This window comes from Taudactylus pleione, unplaced genomic scaffold (genome assembly GCF_031769625.1).
Source record: "Taudactylus pleione unplaced genomic scaffold, aTauple2 ptg000523l, whole genome shotgun sequence".
Taxonomy (NCBI): domain Eukaryota; kingdom Metazoa; phylum Chordata; class Amphibia; order Anura; family Myobatrachidae; genus Taudactylus; species Taudactylus pleione.
Genome location: NW_028284925.1, coordinates 80,249 through 100,910, shown reverse-complemented (window position 1 = coordinate 100,910; position 20,662 = coordinate 80,249). Strand labels below are relative to the sequence as shown.

At 52.5% G+C, this 20,662-nt stretch overlaps 1 protein-coding gene across 1 annotated transcript in view; it reads right to left on the bottom strand.

Annotated features, from left to right (window-relative positions):
* The window catches only part of KPNA1 (karyopherin subunit alpha 1), a 69,813-nt gene that overhangs the window by 22,324 nt on the left and 26,827 nt on the right, over nucleotides 1-20,662 (bottom strand). Inside the window, exons 2-6 of the mRNA XM_088450758.1 lie at nucleotides 19,663-19,796; nucleotides 19,352-19,459; nucleotides 18,253-18,352; nucleotides 17,939-18,033; nucleotides 17,362-17,493 (exon numbers count right to left, since the gene is read on the bottom strand). Of these exons, the coding sequence (XP_088306884.1) occupies nucleotides 17,362-17,493; nucleotides 17,939-18,033; nucleotides 18,253-18,352; nucleotides 19,352-19,459; nucleotides 19,663-19,791 (564 nt within the window). The 5' untranslated portion in view covers nucleotides 19,792-19,796. The remainder of the gene's footprint in view (nucleotides 1-17,361; nucleotides 17,494-17,938; nucleotides 18,034-18,252; nucleotides 18,353-19,351; nucleotides 19,460-19,662; nucleotides 19,797-20,662) is intronic.

Here is a 20,662-nt window from a genome sequence, read left to right as displayed (position 1 = left end):
CCTCAGATGCCATTCTTCTGATTGAGGATGAGGCACCCGCTCCCAAGTCGAGGTATCCTAGTTTTAAAAGAGCTAAGGTTACTTCTGCAGTGTTCCCCTTGTCTGATCAGTTGACTGATCACATGGCGGTGGCCTGGCAGACACCCAGTAAGCGTTTCCTGCCACAGAAACGCTTGGCGTCCAATTATCCATTCCCGGAGGCGCATTGTAAGAAATGGGAAACTCCGCCTGCAGTCGATTCCCATGTAACACGCCTCATCAGGAGTGCTACTTTGCCATTGCCGTCTATATCCTCGCTGAAGGATCCTACGGACAGGAAGGTGGAGACTTGTTTAAAGTCTATTTATTCTCTCTCAGGGGCGGTAGCCCGGCCGTCCATGGCCATCTCCTGGGTGGCCAAGGCCATTGAGGGGTGGGCCAACGCCTTGGAGGACGCGTTTACGGATGAAGCTCCGGACGTCCAGAGGGCGTTGTTAGGACAGATGAGAGATGCCGCCTCCTACATTGGAGAAGCATCTTTGGATGCTAGCCTGTTGACCTCTAGGGTTTCGGCGGCAGCAGTGTCTGCTCGTAGATCCTTGTGGTTGCGGTCTTGGAGAGCAGACGCGGATTCAAAGAAAGGCTTGGAGGCCTTACCTTTTAATGGAGAATTACTATTTGGTCCGGACCTGGACAAAATAGTAGATACCCTGGCGAAATCCAAGTCAGCCTTCCTCCCTTCAGCTACTACACCTGCTAAGGTCCGGAGCTCGGCCTTTCGTTCCTTTCGGGTTCAGGGCAGGGCAAAGGGTCAGTCTTTCCCGAGGCAGTCCGCACCCAAGACCGCCTCAAAGCCAAAGAAGCAAGCCTGGAGTGCTAGGCGCCCTTCTTCCAAGCCAGTAGATAAGCCTTCTGCGTGATGGGACGGGCCTCCCTCTGGGGGACCCCAGAGTGGGAGGCCGACTTCTTCAATTCGCCCAGTGCTGGCACAATACCACCACGGATGCCTGGGTGCGAGAAGTGGTCTCCCAGGGGTACGCACTGTCTTTTCGGCACAGGCCGCCTTGCCAGTTTTTTTGCACAAGTCCTTCTCAGGACAAAACCAAGGCCTTGCAGGTTCAGGAAGCCATAGAGGCCTTGCTGACGGCGGGGGTCATTATACCCGTACCACAGTCTCAACGTGGGATGGAGTATTACTCTACGCTGTTTCTGGTGCAGAAACCCAATGGCTCTCATCGCCCCATACTCAATTTGAAGTCCCTGAACAGGTTTCTCAGGGTTCCCAAATTCAGGATGGAAACTTTGCGTTCCATCATTCTGGCGATGGAACCGGGGGATTATATGGTCTCCCTGGATATCCAGGACGCCTACCTCCATGTGCCTATAGCAACATCGCACCAACAGTTTCTGCAGTTTGCTATTCTCCACAACCACTACCAATTCAGGGCTCTACCCTTTGGTCTCTCCACGGCACCAAGGGTATTTACCTAGGTGATGGCGGTCATGGCGGCTCACCTTCGGAGCCAGGGGATACGGTTGCTACCGTATCTAGATGACCTCCTCTTGCTGGCAAGCTCCCCGGAGGTACTGATCCAGCATCTCCACCTGACGGTCGCTTGTCTACAGGCGCACGGCTGGTTGATCAACTGGAAGAAGTCCTCCCTCATCCCATCACAGCGGATGGTTCATTTGGGGGCCCTGCTGGACTCTCGTCAGCAACGGATTTTTCTGACTCCAGAGAAGGTCTCCTCCTTACAGCTGCGGATTCACGGCTGTCTGAGCAGTGTCAGAGTGTCGGTGCACTCAGCGATGAGAGTTTTGGGGTCCATGGTGTCGGCATTCGACATGGTGGAGTTTGCCCAGTTCCCTTCCAGGCCCCTGCAGGGGCTGATTCTTTCGGAATGGAATGGATTGCCACACAGGATCCGCTCTCAGATGCTGATGTTGTCCTCGGAGGTGCGTCTGTCTCTAGCCTGGTGGCTGCAGACAGCTCATCTCCTAGAAGGGCGCCCCTTTTGGATCCCGGAATGGGTTCTGCTCACGACAGATGCCAGTCTCCGGGGTTGGGGGGCGGTGACAGGCTCCTTGTCACTTCAGGGTCGTTGGTCGGCGGAGGAAGCGATTCTTCCCATCAACATCCTGGAACTGAGGGCAGTATACAGAGCCCTGCAGTCGTCCGGCACCGCTCTTCACGGAAGGGCTGTTCAGGTGCAGTCAGACAACGCCACCACGGTGGCGTACATCAATCACCAGGGAGGGACTCGCAGTCGAGCTGCGATGTCGGAGGTGTCCCGCGTCCTGGCTTGGGCGGAGCGCTATCTTCCAGCTCTCTCGGCAGTTTTCATCCCAGGAGTCCTCAATTGGGAGGCAGACTTCCTCAGCCGTTACGACGTGCATCCCGGGGAATGGTCGCTTCATCCAGAGGTATTCCAACTACTCGTGGACAAGTGGGGGCTGCCAGAGCTGGACCTGATGGCGTCCCGTCACAATCACAGGCTGCCCATGTACGGGTCAAGGACAAGGGACGCAGGCGCAAGTCTGATAGACGCGCTGTCGGTGAGATGGCTGTTTCAACTGGCTTACTTGTTCCCTCCGATATCTCTGCTGCCTCGGGTCCTGCGCAAGTTCAAACAGGACGGAGGCACACTGATCCTGGTGGCCCCAGCGTGGCCCAGAAGGCCGTGGTACTCCGATCTGCGGAGCTTGTCCATCGACGCTCCGTTCCTCCTACCTCAACGGCGGGACCTGTTGTCTCAGGGGCCCTGTCTTAACCCGGATCTGGGTCGACTATCTTTGACGGCGTGGCTCTTGAGACAGCCGTCCTGAGGTCTCGGGGCTTTTCTAGCTCCGTTATTACCACCATGCTGAGGGCGCGCAAGCCTGCTTCCGCGAGGATCTATCACAGAGTGTGGCACACTTACTTTCAGTGGTGTGAGGCCAGAAAATATGATCCCCGGGTGTTCCGGGTTTCGCGTATTTTGGCTTTCCTTCAGTCGGGTTTCGACTTAGGATTACGTCTTTCTTCACTGAAGGTGCACGTGTCTGCTCTGTCGGTGTGGTTTCAGCGCAGGATCGCTGCTATGCCGGACGTACACACCTTTTTCCAGGGAGTTTTAATAATCCAGCCTCCCTTTGTGCCACCTGTGGCCCCGTGGGATTTGGCGGTGGTTCTTCGGGCCTTACAGGGTCCGCCTTTTGAGCCCTTGGAGTCAGTGGAGCTCAAGTGGCTAACTTTTAAGACTGTTTTCCTCTTGGCAATTGCTTCTGCCAGGAGGGTTTCAGATTTGGGGGCGCTTTCTTGTCGTCCCCCTTTTCTGATTTTTCATCAGGACAGAGCGGTGCTTCGCACTCGTCCTGATTTCCTGCCTAAGGTGGTTTCCAGGTTCCACATTAATCAGGAAATTGTTGTACCAGCCTTTCAGTCGCCTGATCTTTCGGCTGGGGAGACTTCCTTAGACGTTGTCCGTGCACTCCAGGTTTATGTGGACCGGACTAGTTCTGTGAGGAAGTTTGATTCTTTGTTTATCCTCTTTGGTTTTCACAAGAGGGGTTGGCCTGCCAACAAACAGACTCTAGCCCGTTGGCTTCGTTCTGTTATTATTGAGGCTTATATGCAGGAGGGTTTACCTGTTCCAGCCTCTGTTAAGGCTCATTCCACTCGGTCTGTGCGTCCCTCTTGGGCTGCTAGACGTGGCGCCTCTGCTGTTCAGCTCTGTAAGGCGGCCACCTGGTCTTCCATTCAGACCTTTTTGAGGTTCTATGCGTTTGACACCTTTGCCTCTCAGGATGCATCCTTTGGGCGCCGGGTTCTCCTATCAGCACAGGAGCGTCCCCGCCCTTAGTTGGACTGCTTTGGGACATCCCCAAGGTCACCCTGTGGACCCCTATGGACCCTGAAGTAGAAAACAAGAGATATGGTAAGAACTTACCTTTGTTATCTCTGTTTCTACGAAGTCCATAGGGTCCACAGGGCACCCGCCCTGACGCACCTGGCTTCATATGGGCTGTGTGACTGGTCACCGGTTTTCCGTCTCCCATTTCTGTGAGTATGGTTCTTGTGTGTTCCAGTCTTCCTTCTCTCTGTTTCGTCTCCTCCTCCGGCCTGGGCTGCTTACCAACTGAGGTGCCTGTGGCTCGGGGGCGGGGTATAGGGGAGGTTGGACCCAAGTGCATCCTGGGAGCAGCTGAAAGCTTTAACTCCGTGGTGCCCGAGGATCCAGGATCCAGCTATACCCCAAGGTCACCCTGTGGACCCTATGGACTTCGTAGAAACAGAGATAACAAAGGTAAGTTCTTACCATATCTCTTGTTATCTGGCACCAGGGTAGAAGTAAAACGCACTCACCGGTGTGCTGAACAACAGCCCACAATATGGCACTGAGTAGCACACAACTGTATGTGACGGACCTCACAAATACGTGATCTATATAAGTGAGGTCAGTAGAAACGCCCCTCCCCCACACACCTGTAGGGCTTGTAGGAGAAGGAAAGGGATATTTTGACAATAAGCGGAAAATAAGCACAGACAGGCAGCACTAGCAAAAGTCACATACCATGCAGAAGTAATACTCACTGCACCTTTACACTACAATCAACCTGCCCAGATTCAGTGTCTGGGAGGGCTATAGTGCTGTGTACGCTGTCCTTAATCAGGGGAGAGGTACACAGGGGGACCGGTCCGCGTGCTCCCTGAGATCTGCGCTGCCACTGTGGGAAAATGGCCGCTGGAGACCTCAGAGGAGGAGTGGCCGAGTAGATGCAGATCAGCGACGCCAGACTACGTGCTGAAAGGCGCGCTGAGCTGAGGGGAGGAGCCGTTGACAGGGGCTTCCTCCCCTGGCTGGCCATAACCCCAGGGATGCTGGCTTCCCGCTTGCCCCTTTATCCCTGTTGGTCTAGTGGTCCCACGGGTTATGGGGGGGGGCCCGCCGCCACTGCCAGCAGCCTCCGGTCTGTCCCCAGGACCGGAGGCTAAAGGACTGCATTTAAGGCATTCCGCGCGCCGCCGCTAGCCAGCGACGCGCGGCTTACCTGAATCCCCGGCGACTCCGGCAGCAGTCCTGGGAGGTAGACAGAGTCCGGCTAGTACGGACTCTGCCCTCCCGCCGCGATCCCCAGATCAGTACTGGCGTCGCGGCGCCAGTCGGGGATCAGAGCGGCAGCGTGGGCGTCTGTACAGACAGCCCTTCGCTGCCGTCTGTAGTAAAAAGAGATTAAAAATAAATAAAATCTAACTTAAAATAAAAAGCTTCTGGGGGCTGCTCCTGCAGCCCCCCTGCGCGGTGACCGGCTCCGGCCGGGCACCAGCTTACACTGAGGTGCCTGTGGCTCGGGGGCGGGGTATAGAGGAGGACCCAAGTGCATCCTGGGAGCTAAAAGCTTAACTATGTGGTGCCCATGGATCCTGTTCCAGCTATAACCCCCAAGGTCAACCCTGTGGACCCCCTATGGACCCTGAAGTAGAAAGATGGCATTGTAGCACATCAGGTGAGGAATCAGGGGGTAGTAGTGTAGTGTTAGATATAGATGGCATTGTAGCAGATCTATCAGGTGAGGAATCAGGAGGTAGTAATGTAGTGTTAGATATAGATGGCATTGTAGCAGATCAGGTGAGGAATCAGGAGGTAGCAGTGTAGTGTTAGATATAGATGGCATTGTAGCAGAACTATCAGGTGAGGAATCAGGGGGTAGCAGTGTAGTGTTAGATATAGATGACATTGTAGCAGATCAGGTGAGGAATCAGGGGGTAGCAGTGTAGTGTTAGATATAGATGGCATTGTAGCAGAACTATCAGGTGAGGAATCAGGGGGTAGCAGTGTAGTGTTAGATATAGATGACATTGTAGCAGAACTATCAGGTGAGGAATCAGGAGGTAGCAGTGTAGTGTTATATATAGATGACATTGTAGCAGATCAGGTGAGGAATCAGGGGGTAGCAGTGTAGTGTTAGATATAGATGGCATTGTAGCAGAACTATCAGGTGAGGAATCAGGGGGTAGCAGTGTAGTGTTAGATAAAGATGGCATTGTAGCAGATCAGATGAGGAATCAGGGGGTAGCAGTGTAGTGTTAGATATAGATGACATTGTAGCAGATCAGATGAGGAATCAGGGGGTAGCAGTGTAGTGTTAGATATAGATGACATTGTAGCAGATCAGGTGAGGAATCAGGGGGTAGCAGTGTAGTGTTAGATATAGATGGCATTGTAGCAGAACTATCAGGTGAGGAATCAGGAGGTAGCAGTGTAGTGTTAGATATAGATGGCATTGTAGCAGAACTATCAGGTGAGGAATCAGGGGGTAGCAGTGTAGTGTTAGATATAGATGGCTTTGTAGCAGAACTATCAGGTGAGGAATCAGGAGGTAGCAGTGTAGTGTTAGATATAGATGGCTTTGTAGCACATCAGGTGAGGAATCAGGGGGTAGTAGTGTAGTGTTAGATATAGATGGCATTGTAGCAGAACTATCAGGTGAGGAATCAGGAGGTAGCAGTGTAGTGTTATATATAGATGGCATTGTAGCAGAACTATCAGGTGAGGAATCAGGGGGTAGCAGCATAGTGTTAGATATAGATGGCATTGTAGCAGAACTATCAGGTGAGGAATCAGGGGGTAGCAGCGAAGTGTTAGATATAGATGGCATTGTAGCACATCAGGTGAGGAATCAGGGGGTAGCAGTGTAGTGTTAGATATAGATGGCATTGTAGCAGATCAGGTGAGGAATCAGGAGGGTAGCAGTGTAGTGTTAGATATAGATGGCATTGTAGCAGAACTATCAGGTGAGGAATCAGGGGGTAGCAGTGTAGTGTTAGATATAGATGACATTGTAGCAGATCAGGTGAGGAATCAGGGGGTAGCAGTGTAGTGTTAGATATAGATGACATTGTAGCACATCAGGTGAGGAATCAGGAGGTAGCAGTGTAGTGATATATATAGATGACATTGTAGCACATCAGGTGAGGAATCAGGGGGTAGTAGTGTAGTGTTAGATATAGATGGCATTGTAGCAGAACTAACAGGTGAGGAATCAGGGGGTAGCAGTGTAGTGTTAGATATAGATGACATTGTAGCAGAACTATCAGGTGAGGAATCAGGGGGTAGCAGTGTAGTGTTAGATATAGATGACATTGTAGCAGAACTATCAGGTGAGGAATCAGGGGGTAGCAGTGTAGTGTTAGATATAGATGGCATTGTAGCAGAACTATCAGGTGAGGAATCAGGGGGTAGCAGTGTAGTGTTAGATATAGATGACATTGTAGCAGATCAGATGAGGAATCAGGGGGTAGCAGTGTAGTGTTAGATATAGATGACATTGTAGTAGATCAGATGAGGAACCAGGGGGTAGTAGTGTAGTGGGTATGGATCTTGTATAGCAGAGTGCAGGTGACGCAGAAGCAACATTAACCAGTGGTGCAATAGAGAGGGGACGGAGCAGCAGAGAGGGTATAGTGTAATAGAGAGGGGTCGGAGTAGTAGTGAGGGTATAGTGTAATAGATAAGGGTCGGAGCAGCAGAGAGGTATAGTGTAATAGAGGGGTCGGAGCAGCAGTGAGGGTATGGTGTAGGGGTCGGAGCAGCAGAGAGGTGTGGTATTGCGTAATAGAGAGGGGTCGGAGCAGCAGAGAGGTATGGTGTAATAGAGAGGGGACGGAGCAGCAGAGAGGTATGGTGTAATAGAGACGGGTCGGAGCAGCAGAGAGGTATGGTGTAATAGAGAAGGGTCGGAGCAGCAGAGAGGTATGGTTTAAGAGAGGGGTCGGAGCAGCAGAGAGGTATGGTGTAATAGAGAGGGGTCGGAGCAGCAGAGAGGTATGGTGTAATAGAGAGGGGTCGGAGCAGCAGAGAGGTATGGTATGGTGTAATAGAGAGGGGTCGGAGCAGCAGAGAGGTATGGTGTAATAGAGAGGGGTCGGAGCAGCAGAGAGGTATGGTGTAATAGAGAAGGGTCGGAGCAGCAGAGAGGTATGGTTTAAGAGAGGGGTCGGAGCAGCAGAGAGGTATGGTGTAATAGAGACGGGTCGGAGCAGCAGAGAGGTATGGTGTAATAGAGAGGGGTCGGAGCAGCAGAGAGGTATGGTATGGTGTAATAGAGAGGGGTCGGAGCAGCAGAGAGGTATGGTGTAATAGAGAGGGGTCGGAGCAGCAGAGAGGTATGGTGTAATAGAGACGGGTCGGAGCAGCAGAGAGGTATGGTGTAATAGAGAAGGGTCGGAGCAGCAGAGAGGTATGGTTTAAGAGAGGGGTCGGAGCAGCAGAGAGGTATGGTGTAATAGAGACGGGTCGGAGCAGCAGAGAGGTATGGTGTAATAGAGAGGGGTCGGAGCAGCAGAGAGGTATGGTATGGTGTAATAGAGAGGGGTCGGAGCAGCAGAGAGGTATGGTGTAATAGAGAAGGGTCGGAGCAGCAGAGAGGTATGGTTTAAGAGAGGGGTCGGAGCAGCAGAGAGGTATGGTGTAATAGAGACGGGTCGGAGCAGCAGAGAGGTATGGTGTAATAGAGAGGGGTCGGAGCAGCAGAGAGGTATGGTATGGTGTAATAGAGAGGGGTCGGAGCAGCAGAGAGGTATGGTGTAATAGAGACGGGTCGGAGCAGCAGAGAGGTATGGTGTAATAGAGAGGGGTCGGAGCAGCAGAGAGGTATAGTATGGTGTAATAGAGAGGGGTCGGAGCAGCAGAGAGGTATGGTGTAATAGAGAGGGGTCGGAGCAGCAGAGAGGTATGGTGTAATAGAGAGGGGTCGGAGCAGCAGAGAGGTATGGTGTAATAGAGAGGGGTCGGAGCAGCAGAGAGGTATGGTGTAATAGAGGGGTCGGAGCAGCAGAGAGGTATGGTGTAATAGAGAGGGGTCGGAGCAGCAGAGAGGTATGGTATGGTGTAATAGAGAGGGGTCGGAGCAGTAGCGAGATATAGTGTAATAGAGAAGGGTCGGAGCAGCAGTGAGGGTATGGTGTAGGGGTCGGAGCAGCAGAGAGGTATGGTGTAATAGATAGGGGTCAGAGCAGCAGTGCGGGTATAGGGTAATAGAGAGGGGTCGGAGCAGCAGTGCGGGTATAGTGTAATAGAGAGGGGTCGGAGCAGCAGTGAGGGTATAGTGTAATAGAGGGGTCGGAGCAGCAGAGAGGTATGGTGTAATAGAGAAGGGTCGGAGCTGCAGTGAGGGTATGGTGTAATAGAGAGGGGTCGGAGCAGCAGAGAGGGTATAGTGTAATAGAGGGGTCGGAGCAGCAGAGAGGTATGCTGTAATAGAGAAGGGTCGGAGCAGCAGAGAGGTATGCTGTAATAGAGAGGGGTCGGAGCAGCAGAGAGGGTATAGTGTAATAGAGAGGGGTCGGAGCAGCAGAGAGGGTATAGTGTAATAGAGAGGGGTCGGAGCAGCAGAGAGATATGGTGTAATAGAGAAGGGTCGGAGCAGTAGAGAGGGTATGGTGTAGGGGTCGGAGCAGCAGAGAGGTATGGTATGGTGTAATAGAGAGGGGTCGGAGCAGCAGAGAGGTATGGTGAAATAGAGAGGGGTCGGAGCAGCAGAGAGGGTATAGTGTAATAGAGAGGGGTCAGAGCAGCAGAGAGGTATGGTGTAATAAAGAAGGGTCGGAGCAGCAGTGAGGGTATGGTGTAATAGAGAGGGGTCAGAGCAGCAGAGAGGTATGGTGTAATAGAGAGGGGTCAGAGCAGCAGAGAGGGTATGGTGTAATAGAGAGGGGTCGGAGCAGCAGAGAGGTATGGTGTAATAGAGAGGGGTCGGAGCAGCAGAGAGGTATGGTGTAATAGAGAGGGATCGGAGCAGCAGAGAGGTATGGTGTAATAGAGAGAGGTCGGAGCAGCAGAGAGGTATGGTATGGTGTAATAGAGAGGGGTCGGAGCAGTAGCGAGATATAGTGTAATAGAGAGGGGTCGGAGCAGCAGAGAGGTATGGTGTAATAACAAGAGATATGGTAAGAACTTACCTTTGTTATCTCTGTTTCTACGAAGTCCATAGGGTCCACAGGGTTGACCTTGGGGATATAGCTGGATCAGGATCCATGGGCACCACACAGTTAAGCTTTTAGCTCCCAGGATGCACTTGGGTCCTCCTCTATACCCCGCCCCCGAGCCACAGGCACCTCAGTTGGTAAGCAGCCTAGGCCGGAGGAGAATATGGAACAGAGAGAAGGAAGACTGGAACACACAAGAAACCATACTCACAGAAAAAGGAGACGGAAATCCCGGTGACCAGCAACACAGCCCATTAGAAGCCAGGTGCGTCAGGGCGGGCGCCCTGTGGACCCTATGGACTTCGTAGAAACAGAGATAACAAAGGTAAGTTCTTACCATATCTCTTGTTTTCTACTTCAGGGTCCATAGGGGGTCCACAGGGTTGACCTTGGGGATGTCCCAAAGCAGTTCAACTAAGGGCGGGGACGCTCCTGTGCAGAAAGGAGAATCCTGCGCCCGAAGGATGCATCCTGAGAGGCAAAGGTGTCAAACGCATAAAATCTTAGAAACGTTTGAACTGAAGACCAAGTGGCTGCCTTACACAGCTGAACAGCTGAGGCACCACGTTTAGCAGCCCAAGAAGGGCCCACAGAACGAGTGGAATGAGCCTTAACAGAGGCTGGAACAGGTAAATGCTCTCGTATCTAAGCCTCCCTAATAACAGACAAAACCAACGGGCCAAAGTCTGGTTGTTGGCAGGCCAACCCCTCTTATGAAAACCAAAGAGGACAAACAAGGAGTCGGACTTTCGAACAGAAGCAGTCCGATCAACATAAACTCTGAGAGCACGGACAATGTCCAACGAAGTCTCCCCTGCTGTAAGATCAGGGGACTGAAAGGCTGGGACCACCAGTTCCTGATTGATATGGAACTTAGAGACAACCTTAGGTAAACACTCAGGACGAGTGCGAAGCACTGCTCTGTCCTGGAGAAAATAATTAAGAAGGGGGGACTACATGAAAGTGCCCCCAACTCGGAAACCCTCCTTGCTGAAGCAATAGCCAGGAGAATCCTGAGAACACCCCGGAAAAAAAGTCTGTACGTCCGGTAACATAGCAATTCTACGTTGGTACCAAACCCATAAAGCAGACACGTGCACCTTCAGAGAGGAAAGGCGTAAACCTAAGTCCAAACCCGACTGAAGAAAAGCCAGAATCCTTGAAACTCTGAATACCTGAGGATCATAAGTTTCTGGACTCACACCACTGAAAGTACGTGTGCCACACTCTATGGTAAATCCTTGCAGAAGCAGGCTTGCGTGCCCTCAGCATGGTGGAAATAACGGAACTAGAAAAGCCCCGGGACCTTAAGACGGCCGTCTCAAGAGCCACGCCGTCAAAGACAGACGACCCAGATCCGGGTAAAGGTAGGGCCCCTGAGACAACAAGTCCTGCCGCTGAGGAGGAAGGTACGGAACGTCGATGGACAGACTCTGTAGGTTGGAGTACCACGGACGTCTTGGCCACGCTGGGGCCACCAGTACCAGAGTGCCTCCGTCCTGATAGAACTTGCGCAGGACCCAAGGCAGAAGGGATATCGGAGGAAACAGATATGCCAGCTGAAACGTCCATCTGACCTACAGAGCGTCCACCAGACTGGCGCCGTCGTCCCTTGTCCTTGACCTGTACACGGGCAACTTGTGACTGTGACGAGAGGCCATCAAGTCCATCTCCGGCAGTCCCTACCATGAGTAGTTGGAATACCACTGGATGAAGCGACCATTCCCCTGGATGCACGTCGTAGCGGCTGAGGAAGTCTGCCTCCCAATTGAGGATTCCGGGAATGAAGACTGCAGAGATCGCTGGAAAGTGGCACTCCGCCCAGGTTAGGATGTGAGACACTTCTGCCATCGCAGCCCGGCTGCGAGTTCCTCCCTGGTGATTGATGTACGCCACCGTGGTGGCGTTGTCTGACTGCACTTGCACCGCCCTTCCGTGAAGAGTGGTGCCGGCCGACTGCAGAGCCCTGTACACGGCTCTTAGTTCCAGAACATTAATGGGGAGAGCCGATTCCTCCGCTGTCCAACGACCCTGAAGTGACAAGGAGCCTGTCACCGCCCCCCAACCCCGAAGACTGGCATCTGTCGTGAGCCGAACCCAGTCCGGGATCCAAAAGGGGCGAACCTCGAGAGGGTGAGCTGTTTAAAGCTACCAATTCAAGGACTGTCATACATCCGGAGATAGCACCAGGGTCTGTGACCGGATCCGGTGAGGCAACCCATTCCAGTTTGCTAGAATCAGCCTCTGCAGAGGCCTGGACTGAAACTGGGCAAATTCCACCATGTCGAATGCCGACACCCTGGAACCCAGCACTCTCATTGCCGAGTGTACCGAAAGACTGGCACAATCCAGGCAACTGCGTATCCGCAACTGTAGGGAAGATACCTTTTCTAGAGTTAGAAAGATCCGCTGCTGATGAGAGTCTAGGAGGGCCCCCAGATGGACCCTCTGCTGAGATGGGATCAGGGATGACTTCCTCCAATTTATTAACCACCCGTGCATCTGCAGACAAGCCACCGTCAGTTGGAGATGTTGCAGCAGAACCTCCGGAGAGCTTGCCAGCAATAGGAGGTCGTCCAGATACGCTAACAACCGTACCCCCTGGTTCCGAAGGTGGGCAGCCATAACTGCCATCACCTTGGTGAACACCCTCGGCGCTGTGGAGAGCCCGGAACTGGTAGTGACGGTACAACAGAGCGAACCGCAGACACCTCTGATGTGACGTTGCTATCGGCACATGGAGGTAAGCGTCCTGGATATCCAGGGAGACCATGTAATCCCCTGGTTCCATAGCCAGAATTATGGAACACAAGGTTTCCATTCTGAACCTGGGAATCCTGAGAAACCTGTTCAAAAACTTTAAATTTAGAACGGGTCGATGGGAGCCATTGGGTTTCTGTACCAGAAACAGCAGAATAGTACCCCATCCCATGCTGAGATTGTGGAACAGGTACAATGACCCCTGCAGTCAGCAAGGAGTCTATAGCTTCCCTGATCAGCATAGCCTTGGCTATGTCCTGAGAAGGACTCGTGCAGAAAAAACTAGTGAGGCGGTCTGCGCCGACAAGACAGGGCGTACCCCTGGGAGACCACTTCTCGCACCCAGGCATCGGTGGTGGTATTGAACCAGCTCTGGGCGAAATGAAGAAGTCGGCCTCCCCTCTGGGATCCCCCAGAGGGAGGCCCGTCCCATCAGGCGGAAGGCTTATCTTCCTGTTTGGAAGAGGGACGCCTGGCACTCTAAGCTTGTTTCTTGGACCTAGCCAGTCTACCCATGATCCTATCCAAGTCTCGACCAAAAAGTAATTCCCCATTAAAAGGTAAGGCCTCCAGGCCCTTGTTTGAATCAGCGTCTGCTCTCCAGGACCTCAGCCATAAGGAGTGGCGGGCATGCACAGCCGCAGTCGACACCCTAGAGGTTAGCAGACTAGCATCCAAGGAAGCTTCTCCAATATAAGAAGCCGCATCACTCATCTGTCCTAGTAATGCCCTCTGCACTTCCTGAGTATCCTCAGGAAAAGTGTCCCCTAAGGCATTGGCCCAACCCTAATGGCCTTAGCCACCAGGAAATGGCCCTGGACGAGCGAGCAATTGCTCCCGAGAGGGAATAAATAGACTTAAGGCAAGCCTCAACCTTTCTGTCCGTGGGATCCTTTAACGAGGAAACTGACGGTATTGGCAGCGTAGCACTCTTAATAAGGCGTGTGACATGGGAATCCACCGCCGGTGGAGCTACCCACTTCCTACAATGCGCCTCCGGGAATGGATAATTGGAAGCCAACCTCTTTTGAGGCACAAATCTCTTACTGGGTGTCTGCCAAGCCACCGCCATATGATCCGTTAATTGATCAGATAGGGGGAATACCGCCGAAGTCACCTTAGTTTTTTTTTTTTTTTTTTTTAAACTAGGGAATTTCTACTTAGGATCAGGTGCCTCATCCTCTATTAGGAGAATGGCACGCACCGCCCTAACCAGAGCTCGTACATTAATAGACGACCGAGATTCCAACTCCTGAGCCGAGGTGTACGAATCGGAGTCGTCCTGGACATCACCCTCATCTGAGGACCCCTCAGTGTCCGAAATCTGCGCCGCATGCAACTTATGTGCACGCTTAGACGCCCCTGCAGCCCTGTCATTGTGCAGCATCGACTGAAAAGTCGAAGATGCAGCTGCCAGACTCTGGACTGAACTGGAGAGCACGTCCACCCATGGTGGAGGAGCTGCCACATTGGTCTGGAAAGGCACCACAGACTGTTGTGTAACAGGAGAGGCCTGAAAATAGATAGGCAATCCTGAATAAGGGTCCACAGTCTGTGACCCAGAGGAACTCTGCAATAATTGCGGGGTACACTGGTAATGGGAAATGGTAGGCTGGGACAGAGTCCTCGTAGGGACAGCAGACGGAGCCGCAAGGCGGTCCGCCAGAGACACCAGCACCTGTGAAAACATAGCCCATGGTGGCTCCTGTGTCATAGGGGGTCTGGATTGACCAGGAGTCAACTGACACCGCTCATAAAGGCCATCCAGAGATGCCTCTTCCCTATGTGATCCCGCAGAGCAGCGCCTGCAGGAAAACAACACTGGAGTCCCGGAGTGCTCAACTTCACCCTCAGACATAACCAAATATAATGTACAGACAAAATATATATGGCAATAGAGGAAAAAAGAACTGCACTTCCCTGTGTGCTGAACAACAGTCCTGAATATGGCACTGTGTAGCACACAACTGTATGTGACAGACCTCACAAATACTTGATTTATATATGTGAGGTTATTAGAAAAGCCCCTCCTCCACACCTGTAGGGCTAAGGAAGAAGGAAAGAGATAGATATAAGCTGACAGTAATAAGAGAAAAATATAGACAGCAGCACTAGCAAAAGTCACATACCATGCAGGAAGATATACTCACTGCACCTTTACACTACACTCAACCGCCCAGATTCAGTGTCTGGGAGGGCTATAGTGCTGTGTACGCCGTCCTAACAGGGGAGAGGTACACAGGGGGACCGGTCCGCGTGCTCCCTGAGGGATCTGCGCTGCCACATGTAGAAAAAAATGGCCGCCAGAGACCTCAGAGGAGGAGTGGCCGAGTGAACTGCAGCTCAGGGACGCTAGACATGCAGGCTGAAAAGCGCGCTGAGCTGAGGGGAGGAGCCGCTGAACAGGGAAGGCTTCCTCCCCTGGCTGGCCATTAACCCCAGGGATGCTGGCTTCCCGCTTGCCGGTTATCCCTGGTGGTCTAGTGGTCCCACGGGTTATGGGGGGGCCCGCCGCCACTGCCAGCAGCCTCCGGTCTGTCCCCAGGACCGGAGGCTAAAGGACTGCATTTAAGGTATTCCGCGCGCCGCTGCTAGCCAGCGACGCGCGGCTTACCTGAATCCCCGGCGACTCCGGCAGCAGTCCTGGGAGGTAGACAGAGTCCGGCTAGTACGGACTCTGTCCTCCCGCCGCGATCCCCAGATCAGTACTGGCGTCGCGGCGCCAGTCGGGGATCATAGCGGCAGCGTGGGCGTCTGTACAGACAGCCCTTCGCTGCCGTCTGTAGTAAAAAGAGAAACTAAAATAAATAAAATCTATTAGAAAATAAAAAGCTTCTGGGGGCTGCTCCTGCAGCCCCCCTGCGCGGTGACCGAGTCCGGCCGGGCACCAGCTTACACTGGGGTGCCTGTGGCTCGGGGGCGGGGTATAGAGGAGGACCCAAGTGCATCCTGGGAGCTAAAAGCTTAACTGTGTGGTGCCCATGGATCCTGATCCAGCTATATCCCCAAGGTTAACCCTGTGGACCCCCTATGGACCCTGAAGTAGAAAGAGAGGGGTCGGAGCAGCAGAGAGGTATGGTGTAATGGAGAGGGGTCGGAGCAGCAGAGAGGTATGGTGTAATGGAGAGGGGTCGGAGCAGCAGAGAGGTATGGTGTAATGGAGAGGGGTCGGAGCAGCAGAGAGGTATGGTGTAATAGAGAGGGGTCGGAGCAGCAGAGAGGTATGGTGTAATAGAGAGGGGTCGGAGCAGCAGAGAGGTATGGTGTAATAGAGAGGGGTCGGAGCAGCAGAGAGGTATGGTGTAATAGAGAGGGGTCGGAGCAGCAGAGAGGTATGGTGTAATAGAGAGGGGTCGGAGCAGCAGAGAGGTATGGTGTAATAGAGAGGGGTCGGAGCAGCAGAGAGGTATGGTGTAATAGAGAGGGGTCGGAGCAGCAGAGAGGTATGGTGTAATAGAGAGGGGTCGGAGCAGCAGAGAGGTATGGTGTAATAGAGAGGGGTCGGAGCAGCAGAGAGGTATGGTGTAATAGAGAGGGGTCGGAGCAGCAGAGAGGTATGGTGTAATAGAGAGGGGTCGGAGCAGCAGAGAGGTATGGTGTAATAGAGAGGGGTCGGAGCAGCAGAGAGGTATGGTGTAATAGAGAGGGGTCGGAGCAGCAGAGAGGTATGGTGTAATAGAGAGGGGTCGGAGCAGCAGAGAGGTATGGTGTAATAGAGAGGGGTCGGAGCAGCAGAGAGGTATGGTGTAATAGAGAGGGGTCGGAGCAGCAGAGAGGTATGGTGTAATAGAGAGGGGTCGGAGCAGCAGAGAGGTATGGTGTAATAGAGAGGGGTCGGAGCAGCAGAGAGGTATGGTGTAATAGAGAGGGGTCGGAGCAGCAGAGAGGTATGGTGTAATAGAGAGGGGTCGGAGCAGCAGAGAGGTATGGTGTAATAGAGAGGGGTCGGAGCAGCAGAGAGGGTATAGTGTAATAGAGAGGGGTCGGAGCAGCAGAGAGGTATGGTATGGTGTAGTAGAGGGCGGTTGGAGCAGCAGAGAGGTATGGTATGGTGTAATAGAGAGGAGTCGGAGCAGCAGACAGGTATGGCATGGGGTAATAGAGAGGGGTCGGAGCAGCAGAGAGGGTATAGTGTAATAGAGAGGGGTCGGAGCAGCAGAGAGGTATGGTATGGTGTAGTAGAGGGCGGTTGGAGCAGCAGAGAGGTATGGTATGGTGTAATAGAGAGGAGTCGGAGCAGCAGACAGGTATGGCATGGGGTAATAGAGAGGAGTCGGAGCAGCAGAGAGGTATGGTATGGTGTAGTAGAGGGCGGTTGGAGCAGCAGAGAGGCATGGTATAATAGAGAGGAGTCGGAGCAGCAGAGAGGTATGGTATGGTGTAGTAGAGGGCGGTTGGAGCAGCAGAGAGGTATGGTATGGTGTAGTAGAGGGCGGTTGGAGCAGCAGAGAGGTATGGTATGGTGTAGTAGAGGGGGGTTGGAGCAGCAGAGAGGTATAGTATGGTGTAATAGAGAGGGGTCGGAGCAGCAGAGAGGTATGGTATGGTGTAATAGAGAGGGGTCGGAGCAGCAGAGAGGTATGGGTATGGTGTAATAGAGAAATGTTAGCATGTGATAACTGGTGGCGCGGATTAGCAGTAAGGGGATGTGGTACCTGCTCCTGTACATCTTCAAACTCTGAGCTGAGTAATTCGATAAAGATGGGCACGGCCCCCGCCTGGATCACTATCCGGGTCTGCAGGGAGTTCCCTGAGGCGATGTTAGTTAACACCCACGCTGCTTCAAACTGAGAAAAGCAAGACGACAGTAAGATCATGATATTCCTGGTCGCTGCCAGACACCGCACGCTCCACTCGCTGCCAGACACCGCACGCTCCACTCGCTGCCAGACACCGCACGCTCCACTCGCTGCCAGACACCGCACGCTCCACTCGCTGCCAGACACCGCACGCTCCACTCGCTGCCAGACACCGCACGCTCCACTCGCTGCCAGACACCGCACGCTCCACTCGCTGCCAGACACCGCACGCTCCACTCGCTGCCAGACACCGCACGCTCCACTCGCTGCCAGACACCGCACGCTCCACTCGCTGCCAGACACCGCACGCTCCACTCGCTGCCAGACACCGCTCGCTCCACTCACTGCCAGACACCGCTCGCTCCACTCACTGCCAGACACCGCTCGCTCCACTCTCTGTCACTGACCACACGCTCCACTCACTGTCACTGACCTGTAATGTACAGTTTTCCTTCCTCTTTAGGAACTCCACAAATCTGGCCACCACCCCGGGCGCCCCAATGACCTCATCTATCGGGGGGTTGGGCTCTGTGAAGACAGAGATATAGGTGTAAAAGCTGGAATGTGCGCAGTGAGAAAGAGATTAAGGTCTCATCTACTGGAAACCAGCTCTGATGTCATCCAGACGGACTCCGCATCGTGATGTCATCCAGGCCGAAATACGTGGCTCACACAGAGATATCCCAGCACCTATTTATATGTATACAGCGTACAGACGGTAACCTCCGCCCCCCTCCCCGGAGTTACCTTTAGAGAGGAGTTTGCGGAATTTCTGGGTCGCCGTAAGCTGCTGCTCCGGATTGTTGGAGAAGATCATATCTATCATATCCCCTGTGATCACCCCGCTCTGAGGAGAGAGAGACACTATAATAACAACGCTCTGCTGCATTAAGGATTATTTCTTTATTCATGGATTTGCTTATACAGAACAAAGAGCTTGTGTTATATGGACTACGTCCTGCTGTGTCTGGCACCAGAACAATTCCTGCAATCGGTGATCTGCACCAGTGGTTCTCAAACTCGCTCCTCGGGACCCCAAACAGGTCATGTTTTCCAGGTCACCCAGTAGGTGCACAGGTGTAGTCATTACTTACTGACACATTTTAAAAGATGGGGCTTGCGATTCCGTGAGGAGACCTGGAAAACTTGTACGGTATGGGGTCCTGAGTACCAAGTTTGAAAACCTGTGATCTACACTACCATGTATGATAAGCAAATTGCATGTATCTGTCACACAGGAACCCTGCTTCTCCCACTATATAACTCTCAGTCTGTGACTTCCTGCTGCCTCCATTCCCCTCCTCACATCATGTCACTGCCCCTGTCACATGCAGCCCTGCCCTCACTGACACATCACTCATCTCCTGATATACTCTGTGCTGCTGCCTCCATTCCCCTCCTCACATCCTGTCACTGCCCCTGTCACATGCAGCCCTGTCCTCACTGACACATCACTCATCTACTGATATACTCTGTGCTGCTGGGGGACCCTGCTCCTCCCACTATATAACTCTCAGTCTGTGGCTTCCCGCTGCCTCCATTCCCCTCCTCACATCATGTCACTGCCCCTGTCACATGCAGCCCTGTCCTCACTGACACATCACTCATCTCCTGATATACTCTGTGCTGCTGGGGGACCCTGCTCCTCCCACTATATAACTCGTAGTCCCTGTCACATGCTGCCCATACCATATATCACACTTGAACAGGTCACTGCCTCCTATGAGACCAGCACACCTCTCCTTAAATATTATGTGCTGCTGTGTATCATCGGAATACAATTAGGTGCTCTGAAACTAATGAAGGTGTCACTTATGGGAAATGACAGAAGAGCCCCCTCACTCACCGACGCCATCTCCATGTTATTTATCTGCGCATCATGGAGGTTTCCGTCAGACATCCCTTCATCCTCGGGCGTTTCTTCTGCGGTTGCAACATTCCTCCGCTTGAATAACTGAGAGAGAGAGAGAGAAGGCTTCATATTATTATCTGGTAACATGAACATGGCCGTTCCCTTCCCTTACAGTGGTATGATGCAGACTGCGCCCCCTAGGGGCCGCCATGGCCCTTACACACACACAATCATCTGATCACACATCTCCAGCACACACACAATTATATCAGAGTGTGTGTATATAGCGTCTGTGTGTAACCCACCTGCTCTTCCCGCTTCTGTTTGCGCAGCTGTAGCCCCTCCTCCTCTCTCCTCCGTCGCATCTCGTCCGGGTTCAGAGACTTGTTCTTGTAGCTCTTCATCCGAGCGTTTTCCTTTCCTGCGCTCGACATGATTGCTGGGGGGGGGAAGACAATATCACGCTTATTAGAGAGGGGCTCAGAGGCCAGGACCACTGCGCTTCTATGGACAATGGACGAGGGTCTATCACAGCTTATAGGTCGCTAAATAGAGCTCATGTTTTATCAAGGTTTATAAAGCTCCTATACAACTTTCCCTAAATACAGTATTCCACCTATGTGGGTGTTTTCGGAGTTGCTCACTGCCTCACACACGGAGGGTATAACGTCCTCCACCTTGGATATGACACAAAACCGCTCAATTACATCTGATGCAGAATGCAGAACGGAGCACTGTAGTTTCCATTGCAATAACATCCAGCGAAAAACTATTATATCAAACACTAGGATCAGTTCTCATAGGAATCTAGAACCATGCTTATCCCTATTCCACACACGGCTATAACGGCGATGGTTCATTAACATGTCGCCACGTTCCCAGTCCCACAATGCACTGCTGACTGAGCGACCAACCAAAAACACTTTCCAGGAATCATGGATTGCGGATTTTCCAAAGAAAATGTGACTTACACTGTACATACTGTGCTTGCCTATAACAGGTGACTTACACTGTACATATTGTGATTGCCTATAACACGTGACTTACACTGTACATACTGTAATTGCCTATAACACGTGACTTACACTGTACATACTGTGCGTGCCTATAACACGTGACTTACACTGTACATACTGTGCGTGCCTATAACACGTGACTTACACTGTACATACTGTGCGTGCCTATAACAGGTGACTTACACTGTACATACTGTGATTGCCTATAACAGGTGACTTACACTGTACATATTGTGATTGCCTATAACACGTGACTTACACTGTACATACTGTAATTGCCTATAACACG